The sequence below is a fragment of the Bos taurus genome, chromosome 11, assembly GCF_002263795.3.
Source record: "Bos taurus isolate L1 Dominette 01449 registration number 42190680 breed Hereford chromosome 11, ARS-UCD2.0, whole genome shotgun sequence".
Taxonomy (NCBI): domain Eukaryota; kingdom Metazoa; phylum Chordata; class Mammalia; order Artiodactyla; family Bovidae; genus Bos; species Bos taurus.
The window spans coordinates 72,593,808-72,607,247 of NC_037338.1; the positions used below are offsets into that span (position 1 = coordinate 72,593,808).

Below are 13,440 nucleotides of genomic sequence, written 5' to 3' on the forward strand. Positions count from 1 at the left end.
TCAAATCTGTGTCCTTTATTCCATCAAGTAGGCATATCCACAAGCCCATGCTGTGTCCTGTCTCAACAGGTTGCTGGATGATTTCCTGGGCCTGAGGCACATGATGACCTGGGCTCTGCTCTCCAGACAGATGGCAGGGGTGGGCAGCGGAGAAGGGCTGAACTCGGAGGCTGAGACCGCCCCCAGCACTGAAGGGGGACAGAGAGCAAGGATGTAGGACCATAATGACAGGAGCAGTAGAAGCCTTGAAGGACCTAAGTTGAACATTTTGAGGTGAGAGGCCTCTCCACCCAGGCCTACATGTCCACGGACAGCCACACCCAGACTGTCGGCAGAGACAAAGCTGCTACCACCCACTGTGGTGCTACATTCTTCTAGATTCTTCTAGAAGTCCCTTTTTTTTTTCTGCCGTGGTTAAGGTCTGGGAGCAGGAATCGTTTGTCAGAAGAATGCAGAAGCCACTTCCTGGAGTCCACCTTTTCAAGATGAGCTGTTTGAGGCTTCAAGAATGAGAGAGAAGGAAGTGGAGAGCAGAGACAAGAGAGGCTACCAGGCCCAAGGATAAAGGCTGGGAGCCATGTACAGTCAGTCGGGCAGAGCAGTGGTCAGTGGAGTCGTGGGTTGGAGGCTGAGATACCTCTGGGCTCGCTGCCACCAAACCGGAAGAACTGAGGCAGAGGCAGCCTACCACTTGCTGAGGAGACAGAACTTAGGCACCAAGTAACAAAGACTCCCCTGCAGAATTGCCACTCTCTGCCCCAACAGTCTCCAGGGGTCTGCTCCAGACAGAGCCCAGCAGCCAGGGAGGCAGGGCCTACTGCTGGGATATCATGGCAAGTGCCCAGTCCAAGAAAGCCACTGTGGTGTCCTGTAGTCTGAGCCAGGTCCAGTGAGCGGCTTCACTGAGCTGTGTCTTCATGCAGTCCCAAGTCACCTCGCCTCTGGGAGGAAAGCAGACATTTCGGGGGTTGGGAAATTGTGATGTGCAGCTGTGTTAAGTCAAAGAGCTGTAGCTAATACTCACAACCCCGACCCAAAGTGCCCAAGGGATGCGCAGGAGGCAGGGCAGAGCGAGAAAAACAAAAGGGGAGCTGTGTCCCTGGAGAAAGGGCCTGGGGTCACAGGCCTCCTGCTGGAGCCCTGGGGTAGGGTCTCACCTGCATGCCTCATGGCAGTGCTCCTGGATCTGGGCCAGGGCCTCAAGCAGCATGTGCCACGTAGGCAGCAGGATGCTGTGATAAAGAAACAGGAGCAGCTCCCTCAGAGAACGGAGCAGCTGGTTCAGGGTGTCAGGGAGCTGGGTCTGTAGCTGGACCATGGAGAATGGATGGGTTAGAACGACAGGGAAGGCAGTCCACGTGGGGCTGCACCTTCCCAAGAACACAGCCATCCGGCAAGAGGTCAGAGCCTTCTCTGACCTCTCTGTCTCTGGCTTACCCTCTGGAAGAGGTTGGCGAGGCTGTCACCGAACCAGGCAAGGTGTGAGGCACAGTGGGCAGAAAGGAAGCCGACGGTGGCATTGGTGTGGGCCCAGGCCAGCTGCAAGCCAGGCCTCACCACAGTCAGCAGGTGGGAGCCCCAAGCTGGCAATGTCTTCTCCAGCCAGCTGTAGGGGAGACACAGAGGGAGGAAGAAGGTGTCTGGAGTCTCCCAAGCAGGCTGGCCTAAGAACAGCTGGGGCAAGGGAGGCCTTGGGAGGGGAAAACCACAGCGGCTTCCCATTGACTGTCAATGCCGTCACCACCCTGAACAGGCAAGCCCTCTCTCTCCCACGCCTCCCTCTCCCCTCTAGGTACCCCCCATCCCACTCCCGGAGGTCTCACCTGTAGCCCTGCAAGCTATAGGAGTAGATCTTGGTGCATGCTTGTTGGCCAGCAGGCAAGACACCAGATGACTGAAGCAGCTGGCCAGAAAGGGAGGCTGCGGAGAGGGGGCCTCGGGTGAGTGAGGAGGTGAGCGGGGCAGGGACTGGGACTGGGGAGGCAGGCACTACAGGCCCCAGAGCAGACTCAGTGAGGGATGGGGCAGAACTGGACATGCTCACGGGGTTGCAGAGCTGGCTCCATTCTGCTCTGGAGCACGTGTGGAGGGAGGGTTGCAGGCCAGGAGAGCAAGAAGGGTGCAGCCAGGTGGAGCTGTGGACTTGGGCATCAGGAAACCTCGAGTCTGAGGGTCAGCCTTTCTACTTCCTAGCTGTGATGTTATGCTAATTGGTAAATCTTTCTGAGCCTCAATTTCCTCAAAAATTAAAAACAAGATAACACTACTCAAATAAGACCATGAATATGAAGCATTTCTACAATGCAAAGCACAGACACATCTGTCAGAAAAATGTCTGTTCTGGAGTGTGTGCAGGGGCGGGGAGTGGTACATCCAGCTCTGTGTCCCCACAAAAAGCCCCTGGCTATCTCCTTTGCCAGCCAATCCCTGCTTACCCTGGAAAGAGCTGTGTGACCGGAAGTCATGGCACAGGAAACCTATGGCAAAGACCAGCACCAACAGAAGTAGCCGTGTCCAGGGCAGCTGGAAGCCCCGAGCCTGCTGCAACAGACTCTAGAAGGAGAAGGGGCAGGGAGCAGTGGTCAGAAGGGAGTGGGGCTGGCCCTGGCCTCCTAAGGCAGGCCTCAAGCTCAGCCTTCCACAGAGCGGATCCAGCCCTCTCACTACTCCAGAGGTGGTGGGAGTTCCAGCGGCAGGTGGGTCAGGAATGTCATACAGGTCCAACCCAGGGTGTGCAGAGACTGCGAGGAGAAGAGTCTATGGGTGGTGGTGGGAGGCGAGGGCAGTGGGCTGGGCGCTGGCACCTTGCAGGCCGAGTCGCAGGTGACGACATCCTGATTGCTGCCGCCGCCCTTCCTCAGCAGATCCTGGTTGGTAAGCTTGAAGGACTGAATGGTTTCTTGCAATGACTTCTGTGTCTGTAGAGTAAGAGAAGTCTAGGCTGAGAATGTTAAGATTTAGCCCACAAGGGAACCCTGAGCTTCCATTCTGCTTCGTATTCCACACCAGAAGTGCTAATGGAGCACCTTCCCAGAAAGCGGGGCCAGTGGCGGGGGTACGAACTCAGAACCCAGACGAGGCTCAGCCTGCCATGTCTTCCCAGCTCACCTTCTTGGGAATACGCTCCCAGGACCTGAGCAGGTGTTCCAGCAGCAGGCTGTGGGGAAAGCACAATCCTTTCCCATCAGGAGGCCCACCTGGCCCCTCCCATCCTCCATGGGCCCCAGCTCCTTCAGGCTGAAAGACCCTCCATGCCCTGTCCCCCACCCCCACAGAGGAGCAGCTTCCTGGAAGCCTCCCTGCAAAGCCCCCACAGGTATGAGCCTGAACAACAGTGACAAACATCCCCCTTCTGCTTTCGGACAGGACACACCATGAAGAGTAAATTAAGGTTTCTCTGTGTGGATCAGAGGCAGGTGACCCCCACCCCCCCACCTGCCTGGACTGTGACAGGTGCTTGGGGTAGAGCTGCCGCCAGACGCTGGTGCTGAGGGGGTCCACCATCAGGCACTCAGTCAGGCTTCTCAGGAGCTGCACAGGAGATAGAAGGGAGAGACTGCTGGGCCCCGGGCAATGGTGGGGAGTGCTAAGAGCTAACTCCCCCTCTTAGTTAGTGCCAAGTGGGGCCCCCCAGGCAGCACTCCACCCTGAAGGGCAGAGAGATTGTGCCCATACCCTCAAAATCTCCAAGAGGCTATAAAGGGGAAGAAGGGGCTCCTGAGATAAAAATTAGCTTGTCTGCAAGGGACCATGAGAGACTGGTCAGATCTGAACAGGCTGCCTTTTCAGCTCCATTCTTCTGAGAGTGAAGCATAAAGGAGCCAGCAGTTGGCTGTTGGGACCAAGCTGGGGAGGGCGGGGCGAAGAGGGGAGAAAACAGGCTCCCAGTGGCAGGGCCTGTCAGCAGATAGGGACCTTACCCCACCCCAAGAAGGAGAAAGGCACCTCCCACCAGCTCCTCACCTCTTTCTTCATCTCCAGAGGGCAGCCAGGGGTGGCTCTGGACAGGAAGGAGGGGAAGTAGGTATGCAGCGTGGATTCCGGCTTTGCCCCAAATGCCAACACCTTCAGTCGTGGGTACAGCTGACATAGCTGCTCCTGCAGGCTGTGGAGGGGGTTGAGAGGAGAGCTGAGCATAGACTCTGATTGGCTTTGTGTGCTTGTGCCCCTTGCGTCTGCAGCAAAGTCCGTACCCTGCCCAAGGTGGTGGTCATGAAGGGCCTTTTAATGGTTCTGCATCTTTCTAGACTCAGAGACTTCTTGGAAAATCTGCTCAGTCATGGGTCCCCTCCCCAGAAAATGCCCACAGGCCAATCACCATGGAGGGCCCATGTAATTCCAAGGGTTCAATGATCCCATGTACATGCAGGTTGATAATCTCAAATTGAGGGTGGCCGGAGGTGAAGGGACAGATATAGTGTCCTAATCCTCTGCTGGGGTCCTTCACAGAAGGTTGTGCCCTGGGACAGCCCTACCTGGGAGTCAAGGAGTTGTTGGGCATATAGGCAAAGTCCAGAAGTGGGAAGAGGTCCTTGGGGCCAATCATGCCAAAGCCCTTGGTGAGGTTGGGGTGCATCCTGTGGGGGAGGAAAGAAACAGGCTTGTTGGGGAACACCTGCCCTGGCCACGGTCCCAGCTAAGAACATCTAAGAAAAAGGGCATAAACTCCACTCCATCCCCCCAACTTCCTGGCTCTCTCCGTTTCCTTCACCACCACCACATTCTGACTTGGGAGGAGCTGGTCCTGATGCTTCTTCACATCTATGGAAACCAGGATCACAGCATCCATTTTGCTGAAATAGCTACCTGAAAACACCCTGGGCCTGCTCTTCCCCTTCACCCCCAATTACTCACAGGAGCAGCCGATCCAGGTATGCAATGGCGAAGGGAGACAGAGACTTGATGCCCAGCACAGGTAGCATAATCCCCAGCCACACTGTGGAGACAAAGATCAGGGAGGAAGCCTCAAGCCTGGATCCACTGGGGACATTAAAGAGGAACTTCCAGCTCCAAAACCTTTCTTTTACCTCTCAGTCCCTCGGTGAGGTTGGTAAAACCTGCTTGACCCAGGGCCCACATGATAGTCAGACACTTGGCTGGTCGGCTCTGGTGGGACCTCAGCAGTTCCAGGAACTGGGGAGACCAGTGAGGGAGGCAGGTTGGGAAAGGGCAAAGCACCAGGAGCACCCTCAAAGCCAAGGAAGAAGACAGAATTCAACTGGGAGAGGACAATGGGGCAGTGTGGTAATGTGGTGGAGTGACTCAGAGCACAGGCTCTGGCACCAGGCTATGGTCTTCACTCACGTTTATCACTTACTAGTTGACCAACTTTACAAAGTAACTGACCCCTGTTGCGGCTCAATCTTCTCATCTACAAAATGGGAATAATAGCAGTACCTACCTCATATATGTACATAGTGCTAACGCTGTTAGCTAACTACTTGTCTTACGGGACCTCCCGCATCCCTTAACTGGGTTCAACAGAGTTGATTCTGCCCAGTCTCCCCAGTCCTGGCCTCCCAATGGCCCCATCACAACCCTGAGCTCACCTTGCCTAGGTTTGTGGTGACAATCTTGGGCTTGTCTTGCAGAATGGCCTGGATACAGATGCGGTAACCGTGCAGTGACTCCCCTGGAGATACACATTCTCAGACCCACATATACTAATCAGCACCCCAAACCTGTAATCTCTCTTTCAACAGCTGAGAGCCCAGAACCCAGGCCCAGGGAGTCCTAGCATCCTCCTTCTTTTCCAAGAGTGCTGGAATTAGCATATTTCTCTGCTAAAAGAGAACCTCTTCAGTTACTCTAGAAGCAGAAAAAAGGGGATTAGGTTCCCAAGATAGGACTGGCCTAATTCTCACGGGACCCTCTCACCTGGAGTCTTATCCAGTTCTTGTAGCATGGTGAATAGACAATGGTCGAAAAAGAGCTCCAGGGATCCCGCAGCCTTCGCCAATAGCCCTCGGATGATGCCACGCAGCTCCCGGCTCACCAGGCTGTAGGGATAATCTGGGGTCGATAGGCCTCATATGAGAGCTAGCACCAGAAGCCTCTGCTAGCTCTGAGGCCTCTGCTTTGCTCCTTGAGAACTGTAAGTGAAGGCAGAGGTCACTGCACTGTGGCTGGCATCCTCCCTATTTCAACGAGGCCCAGGAACTTTGAAGCCATGCTAATCTGAGGACAGCTCAAATCACCAGGTAAGTCAGGGCAGTGGGGGCATGGGGCTCAGTTACTAAGTAATGCGCTTACATACAGCCCTTTCAGAATTTTCTTCAACTCGTCTGGAGAACTAACCGTGAGGATGCTGGCTAAGTGTGGGTTCACTCGGAGGTACTTGGAGCTTGTAGTTGAGATAGCTGGCCAGGTCCTTCAACCACACGGATGGGTTTCCAGAGAACACACTCTGGCTCTTGTCCAGTTCCTTCTGCAGATCTGCCAGGTCCAGCTGCCAGGAACACAGTCCCCTCATGGTGAGTTTCGGGTGTAGAGTAATGGGGTAGAGGTGGGGAAATGGTTGAGGTGGCAGGAAAAACAAAGGGTTTCTGCTTTTCAATGCAAGTATATGGAATGCCATACTTTTGTTGCATCCAGATCTTCAGGAACTAGAGAACAAGACAATTGTAACTGCTGATCTCAAGAACTAATACTCTTGGGTCCCTCACATGTTCAAGGGGAGAAACAGAAGACAAGATGGAAAGTGAAAGATCATTTCTTCCTTGGTGGGAGGAACCACAAGCAGTTTTTCTAAACCCTCTGTGTATCTCTGGATTTTCAAAGTTTTCCCCTCACTAATCTATGGTTCTCTATAAACTCATTCCCTTTCTAGCCTAAGTGCAGACACTGCATCCCATTGGATTTCCATCCTTTCCTGAAGGCCTCCTCTTAGTCAGCAGTGTCCCTCATCCCACAGGTCCCTCAGGAGCCCATCCCTGTCCCACTTCTTTCATCCTCTCTACTCCTCGGGTCCTCATTCTTCCCCTGCCTAAAGTCTCGCCACACTCACAGCTTTCAGTGCCTCCTCCAGGCTGCGAAAGCGTCCCTGCTTCTGGTTCTGGTTGGTGAGGGTCGCCACCTTCTTAGCCTGCTTCTTGTTCCCCGGTTTCTTAGGCTCCACAGCAGGAGGTGGAACCTGCTCCTTATTCTGCCGCTTCATGATTTTCTCAAAGCCCCGCTCATACAGGGTGCTTGTCGTCTGGATTGGAGCTGGGGTAATGACAGGCAGAGAAAGGGGGGCAGCCCTGAATCAGGAGGGCCTCACAGAAACAGTGGTCCCTCCCCACACACTGGCACTTAATTAATCTCCAGGGAGAAGCCTGCCTCAAAGCCCCTTCTTGCATCCTGCTTAAGGACCCCTCCTGGTGGTTTCTTTCAGTTACCACAGCTCTTGAGTTCATGGGCTCTTTCAGAGATAAGGCATTTCTTTATTAGGAAATCAGAGTATGGGAAAATTGGGCAGGTGGGTGGTGTCCAACACAGAGGGCTGGCTTCTTTATTGAGTGGCTACCAGTTTGGGAAATCACGGTTTTCCATTCTTGGTTCTACCCCAGTTCCTCTTGGTTCTGATGTGACAACTCTATAATCAACAAGTGGCAAGCTTTCTCTGCTCCTCCAGGAGGCTTTGAGGAAACAGGCACCGCTTGGAATAATACTTGATGGGTGTGGAGATGTGTGTGGTGGATCATTTTCTCCCACTGCCGGGCCTCATGAGCGTCCAAGTCCCCACGCCAACCCCCTACCTGCAGGTTACTTAAGGCGGGGGCCCAGTCTATGATGAACCAGACTGCCTCTCCGCAGCTCCCGGACACTTGTCCGGCAAGGCCAGGCTATCGGGCCCGGGAACAGCTGGCAGGGAGCGTGTGCTGTCTGCTGAGCGTCCGAAGACGAGAATCCCGGTCCCCTCTAATAAGTGATCCTGGGGAAGTCGTCTAACTTCGTTGGGCCTCAGTTTACTCATGTGAGTGGCAAGGACGGCGACCTCCCTCGCTCTGTCTACCTCTTTTGAGGGTCGAGAAACGCCAGGGGAGCGCCGGCTGAACTGGGAGGTACCAATCCGCAGGAGGCTCGCGACTCCAGGAGCCCAGGGGTGTTTGGACCCTCTGGGCCCCGGTAGCTGCTCGCTACCACCCGGGGTGGGGAGGTGGGGTGCAGACCCGGGGCGGGGCGAGGGCTACAGGGGGCGGCGGGCCGGGTGGGTACTCACGGGTCAGGTCGTACTTCCACACTCCGTTCGCCTCCCCGAGCGCCCGGCGGTCCCCTCCGCCGCCTTTACCACTGCCGCCGGCCCCAGGCCGCCGCCCCTTCTTCACCACCTCCCAGCGCCCCCCACCCGCAGTCTTCGCCGCCATGGCTCCGACCCTCCCGCCACGGCCGCCTCCCCAAGCTTTCCGGTCCGGTGCGGACGCGCCGCGCTCTGCCACGTCTCCTCGCAGGGCTTCGCGGCGCGTGACGCCACCCGCTAGGCAGCTTGGGACTTGTAGTCGTTGGTGTTTGCCGGGTTCTTCCGCTCTAGGGGTCGGCGCGGCGTCAGGAGCCTTTCTCAGCAAAAAAACAACAACAACAACAGCCAAGCAAAAGATGTTGAGATGAGAGGCTACTGCTTTCGGACAACTTTTATTGAGCCAACCAGTCCATCCTAAAGGAGATCAGTCCTGGGTCTGATCAGTCCTTGGAAGGACTGATGTTGAAGCTGAAACTCCAATACTTTGGCCACCTGATGCGAAGAGCTAACTCATTTGAAAAGACCCTGATACTGGGAAAGATTGAAGGCAGGAGGAGAAGGGGACGACAGAGGATGAGATGGTTGGACGGCATCACCGACTCAATGGACATGAGTTTGGGTGAACTCCGGGAGTTGGTGATGGACAGGGTGGCCTGGTGTGCTGCGGTTCATGGGGTCGCAGAGTCGGACACGACTGAGCGACTTAACTGAACTGAACGTGGAAGTATTGGGTGACTTGGTGAAAATTTAACTGTTTCTGGTTTTCTTTCCGTTCTAGTTGTGCACAAAGGATGAAATGAAAGTTCTCCTCAGCTCCTGGGGGAGTTTGTAGATGAAATGCTCCCTTCCTTACAGGAAAGTGCTAGTTTTTCTGTTGCTAATGATTAAACCTTGAGTTTAACGAGCTATTAAAAAAAAAAAAAAAGCTATTGTGAAGGAACAGGGAAGAGAGACGGAGCTTGAAGATTCCTCGCCTTGAGGCAGTGTTTGGGGTCGGGTGGGGCAGGAAGTAGAGAGTGGAGTGTCCCTCGAAGGGAGGCAGAGAAAAGTTTTTGGCCCTGGGACAGCCAGCACTGGGTTTCCCCTTGCAGGCAGTGGGAAAGAAAAGGCTCTGACTCCCTCCACAGCTGTCAGTCCCAAGTCCCAGGTGTGGCAGGGAAGCAATCAAGAACGAAGACCTGAGGAACTACTTAAGCAGGTTACCTGGTCAGACATCCCCTATCTCTGGAGGTCCCTTGGGCCATGCTTTTTGTATCATGTGAGACCTCAAAACTGGAAGCATGCTGGCAGGGGAGTATGAGTGAAGGTGAACTAGAAGTGATTTATCATGATTAAGGAAATGTGCTGTTTCATATGCCCTGCCATGCCAAGTTTTTTTCAGTCCTATCTGACTTCATGCGACCCTATGGACTGTAACCTGCCAGGCTCCTCTGTCCATGGGATTTTCCAGGCAAGAATACTGGAGTGAATTGCCCTCCTCCAGGGGATCTTCCCAACCTAGGGATCAAACCTGCATCTTTTAGGTCTCCAGCATTGACATGATGGTTCTTTTTACCACTAGTGCCACATGGGAAGCTTACTATTTAATGCACACTCCCTCATTTGACTATGAGATTCATACCTGCCATACTAAGGAACAGGCCAGGCAAGCGTTTATAGTAAGAACTAGAGTCCAACTGAAATGGACTGGAATGGGTGAATTTAACTCAGATGACCATTATATCTACTACTGAGGGCAGGAATCCCTCAGAAGAAATGGAGTGGCCATCATGGTCAACAAAAGAGTCCTAAATGCAGTACTTGGATGCAATCTCAAAAACGACAGAATGATCTCTGTTCGTTTCCAAGGCAAACCATTCAATATCACAGTAATCCAAGTCTATGCCCCAACTAGTAACGCTGAAGAAGCTGAAGTTGAACGGTTCTATGAAGACCTACAAGACCTTTTGGAACTAACACCCCAAAAAGATGTCCTTTTCATTATAGGGGACTGGAATGCAAAAGTAGGAAGTCAAGAAACACCTGGAGTAACAGGCAAATTTGGCCTTGGAATAGGGAATGAAGCAGGGCGAAGACTAATAGAGTTTTGCCAAGAAAATGCAGTGGTCATAACAAACACCCTCTTCAAACAACACAAGAGAAGACTCTATACATGGACATTATCAGATGGTCAACACCGAAATCAGATTGATTATATTCTTTGCAGCCAAAGATGGAGAAGCTCTATACGGTCAGCAAAAACAAGACCAGGAGCTGACTGGGGCTCAGACCATGAACTTATTGCCAAATTCAGACTTAAATTGAAGAAAGCAGGGAAAACCACTAGACCATTCAGGTATGACCTAAATGAAATCCCTTATGATTATACAGTGGAAGTGAGAAATAGATTTAAGGGCCTAGATCTGATAGATAGAGTGCCTGAGGAACTATGGAATGAGGTTCGTGACATTGTACAAGAGACAGGGATCAAGACCATCCCCATGGAAAAGAAATGCAAAAAAGCAAAATGGCTGTTTGAGGAGGCCTTACAAATAGCTGTGAAAAGAAGAGAAGCGAAAAGCAAAGGAGAAAAGGAAAGATATAAACATCTGAACACAGAGTTCCAAAGAATAGCAAGAAGAGATAAGAAAGCCTTCCTTAGCTATCAATGCAAAGAAATAGAGGAAAACAACAGAATGGGAAAGACTAGAGATCTCTTCAAGAAAATCAGAGATACCAAAGGAACATTTCATACAAAGATGGGCTGATAAAGGACAGAAATGGTATGGACCTAACAGAAGCAGAAGATATTAAGAAGAGGTGGCAAGAATACACAGAAGAACTGTACAAAAAAGATCTTCACGACCCAGATAATCACGATGGTGTGATCACTGACCTAGAGCCAGACATCCTGGAATGTGAAGTCAAGTGGGCCTTAGAAAGCATCACTATGAACAAAGCTAGTGGAGGTGATGGAATTCCAGTTGAGCTATTCCAAATCCTGAAAGATGATGCTGTGAAAGTGCTGCACTTAATATGCCAGCAAATTTGGAAAACTCAGCAGTGGCCACAGGACTGGAAAAGGTCAGTTTTCATTCCAATCCCAAAGAAAGGCAATGCCAAAGAATGTTCAAACTACCGCACAATTGCACTCATCTCACATGCTAGTAAAGTAATGCTCAAAATTCTCCAAGCCAGGCTTCAGCAATATGTGAACCGTGAACTTCCAGATGTTCAAGCTGGTTTTAGAAAAGGCAGAGGAACCAGAGATCAAATTGCCAACATCCGCTGGATCATCGAAAAAGCTAGAGAGTTCCAGAAAAGCATCTATTTCTGCTCTATTGACTATGCCAAAGCCTTTGACTGTGTGGATCACAATAAACTGTGGAAAATTCTGAAAGAGGTGGGAATACCAGACCACCTGATCTACCTCTTGAGAAATTTGTATGCAGGTCAGGAAGCAACAGTTAGAACTGGACATGGAACAACAGACTGGTTCCAAATAGGAATAGGAGTTCGTCAAGGCTGTATATTGTCACCCTGTTTATTTAACTTATATGCAGAGTACATCATGAGAAACGCTGGACTGGAAGAAATACAAGCTGGAATCAAGATTTCTGGGAGAAATCTCAATCACCTCAGATATGCAGATGACACCACCCTTATGGCAGAAAGTGAAAAGGAACTAAAAAGCCTCTTGATGAAGGTGAAAGTGGAGAGTGAAAAAGTTGGCTTAAAGCTTAACATTCAGAAAACAAAGATCATGGCATCCGGTCCCATCACTTCATGGGAAATAGATGGGGAAACAGTGGAAACAGTGTCAGACTTTATTTTTCTGGGCTCCAAAATCACTACAGATGGTGACTGCAGCCATGAAATTGAAAGACACTTACTCCTTGGAAGGAAAGTTATGACCAACCTAGATAGCATATTCAAAAGCAGAGACATTACTTTGCCAACAAAGGTTCATCTAGTCAAGGCTATGGTTTTTCCTGTGGTCATGTATGGATGTGAGCGTTGGACTGTGAAGAAGGCTGAGTGCCAAAGAATTGATGCTTTTGAACTGTGGTGTTGGAGAAGACTCTTGAGGGTCCCTTGGACTGCAAGGAGATCCAACCAGTCCGTTCTGAAGGAGATCAGCCCTGGGATTTCTTTGGAAGGAATGATGGTAAAGCTGAAACTCCAGTACTTTGGCCACCTCATGCTAAGAGTTGACTCATTGGAAAAGACTCTGCTGCTGGGAGGGATTAGGGGCAAGAGGAGAAGGGGACGACAGAGGATGAAATGGCCGGATGGCATCACTGGCTCGATGGACGTGAGTCTGAGTGAAGTCTGGGAGTTGGTGATGGACAGGGAGGCCTGGCGTGCTGCAATTCATGGGATCGCAAAGAGTCGGACACGACTGAGTGACTGATCTGATCTAAGAGTCCAACTTCCCACAGGATGAATAGTTTAGGGAGTGATGAATTCCTTTAGGAAGGAGATTAGAGAAGGCTTCCTAAAGGCGATGACACTGGAAGTGTGTCCTGAGGAATGGGCAAATAGTCGATGGTTGGGGATTAGGGCAAGTGGGGAGAACAGGCCAGGTGTGTGGACTTGATGTAAGCAAAGGCCTACAAAGGTGGGACACAGCGGGGCAAGTCTGGGAGACTGGAAGTAGTTCAATGTGACAGTGCTTCATGGATATTGGAGGTTATGTGGTTGGAAAGGGACCTCAGCCCATATGCCAAGGTCCTTGCCTGTCAAATTTTTACTTCGTCCTGCAGATTGTGGGAAGCCAGTAGGAAAATGGCATACCTACTTTGGAAAGGTAAGTGGGGACAGGTAAAGGATGGGGTGGGCTGGAGGCAGAAAGTAGGAGATAACCAACCTCTTGCTGCTTCCTTCTGCCTGCCCTCCAGCCCCTGCAGACCTGACCATCGCTGACTTTGCCTCAGGTCAAAGGGTCTGAAATGAAGTGCTTTTGCCCAGGACCGTATTTGAGATAATCATTAATCAATTCATTTTTTTCACATAGTTGGTTTAGCTCTCTTCAGACACTGTCTTCTCTTTGTTCTACCTTTTCTGTGTTACATGTATGGTCACAAAAGCGATACTGATTTTGGAAGAGAAACAGAAAGGCTTTCCATAGAAGCAAACAAGGGGGTGTTCCATGGTGGAAATATAGAGAAGGGTGGGGAGGGGCTTTATTTCCTGTCTTAGAATAGTCCAGCAGGTCATCAGTTGTACCTTGGCACCTA

The 13,440-nt window shown here is 51.6% G+C and overlaps 1 protein-coding gene across 2 annotated transcripts; it reads right to left on the reverse strand.

Annotated features, from left to right (window-relative positions):
- On the reverse strand, positions 1-8,389 carry TMEM214 (transmembrane protein 214). Of its 2 annotated transcripts, NM_001083432.1 has the most exons (17): positions 8,204-8,375; positions 7,007-7,206; positions 6,298-6,448; positions 5,878-6,012; positions 5,550-5,632; positions 5,028-5,133; positions 4,855-4,936; positions 4,476-4,577; positions 3,964-4,105; positions 3,440-3,531; positions 3,109-3,157; positions 2,805-2,918; positions 2,436-2,553; positions 1,824-1,920; positions 1,438-1,606; positions 1,158-1,309; positions 1-941 (listed from the first exon to the last, which is right to left on the reverse strand). In NM_001083432.1, the coding sequence occupies exons 1-17, from the start codon at positions 8,346-8,348 to the stop codon at positions 815-817; spliced, it is 2,064 nt and encodes a 687-aa protein (NP_001076901.1). In that variant the 5' UTR covers positions 8,349-8,375; the 3' UTR covers positions 1-814. The 2 variants fall into 2 exon arrangements, with proteins under 2 accessions (NP_001076901.1, XP_010808505.1); XM_010810203.3 differs by lacking the exon at positions 1-941 and having other exon boundaries at positions 1,182-1,232; positions 8,204-8,389.
- Between the last annotated feature and the right edge of the window lie 5,051 nt (positions 8,390-13,440).

What these genes read in the sequence shown, in the direction of transcription:
- TMEM214 (NM_001083432.1), bottom strand. Translation starts at nt 8,348, where the DNA reads ATGGCGGCGAAGACTGCGGGTGGGGGGCGCTGGGAGGTGGTGAAGAAG. An exon ending in AGAACTGGATAAGACTCCAG is followed by an intron (nt 5,633 to 5,877) that starts GTGAGAGGGTCC and finishes GTGTATCTCCAG; the next exon opens with GGGAGTCACTGCACGGTTAC. An exon ending in CACTGCCATGAGGCATGCAG is followed by an intron (nt 942 to 1,157) that starts GTGAGACCCTAC and finishes CTTTCCTCCCAG; the next exon opens with AGGCGAGGTGACTTGGGACT.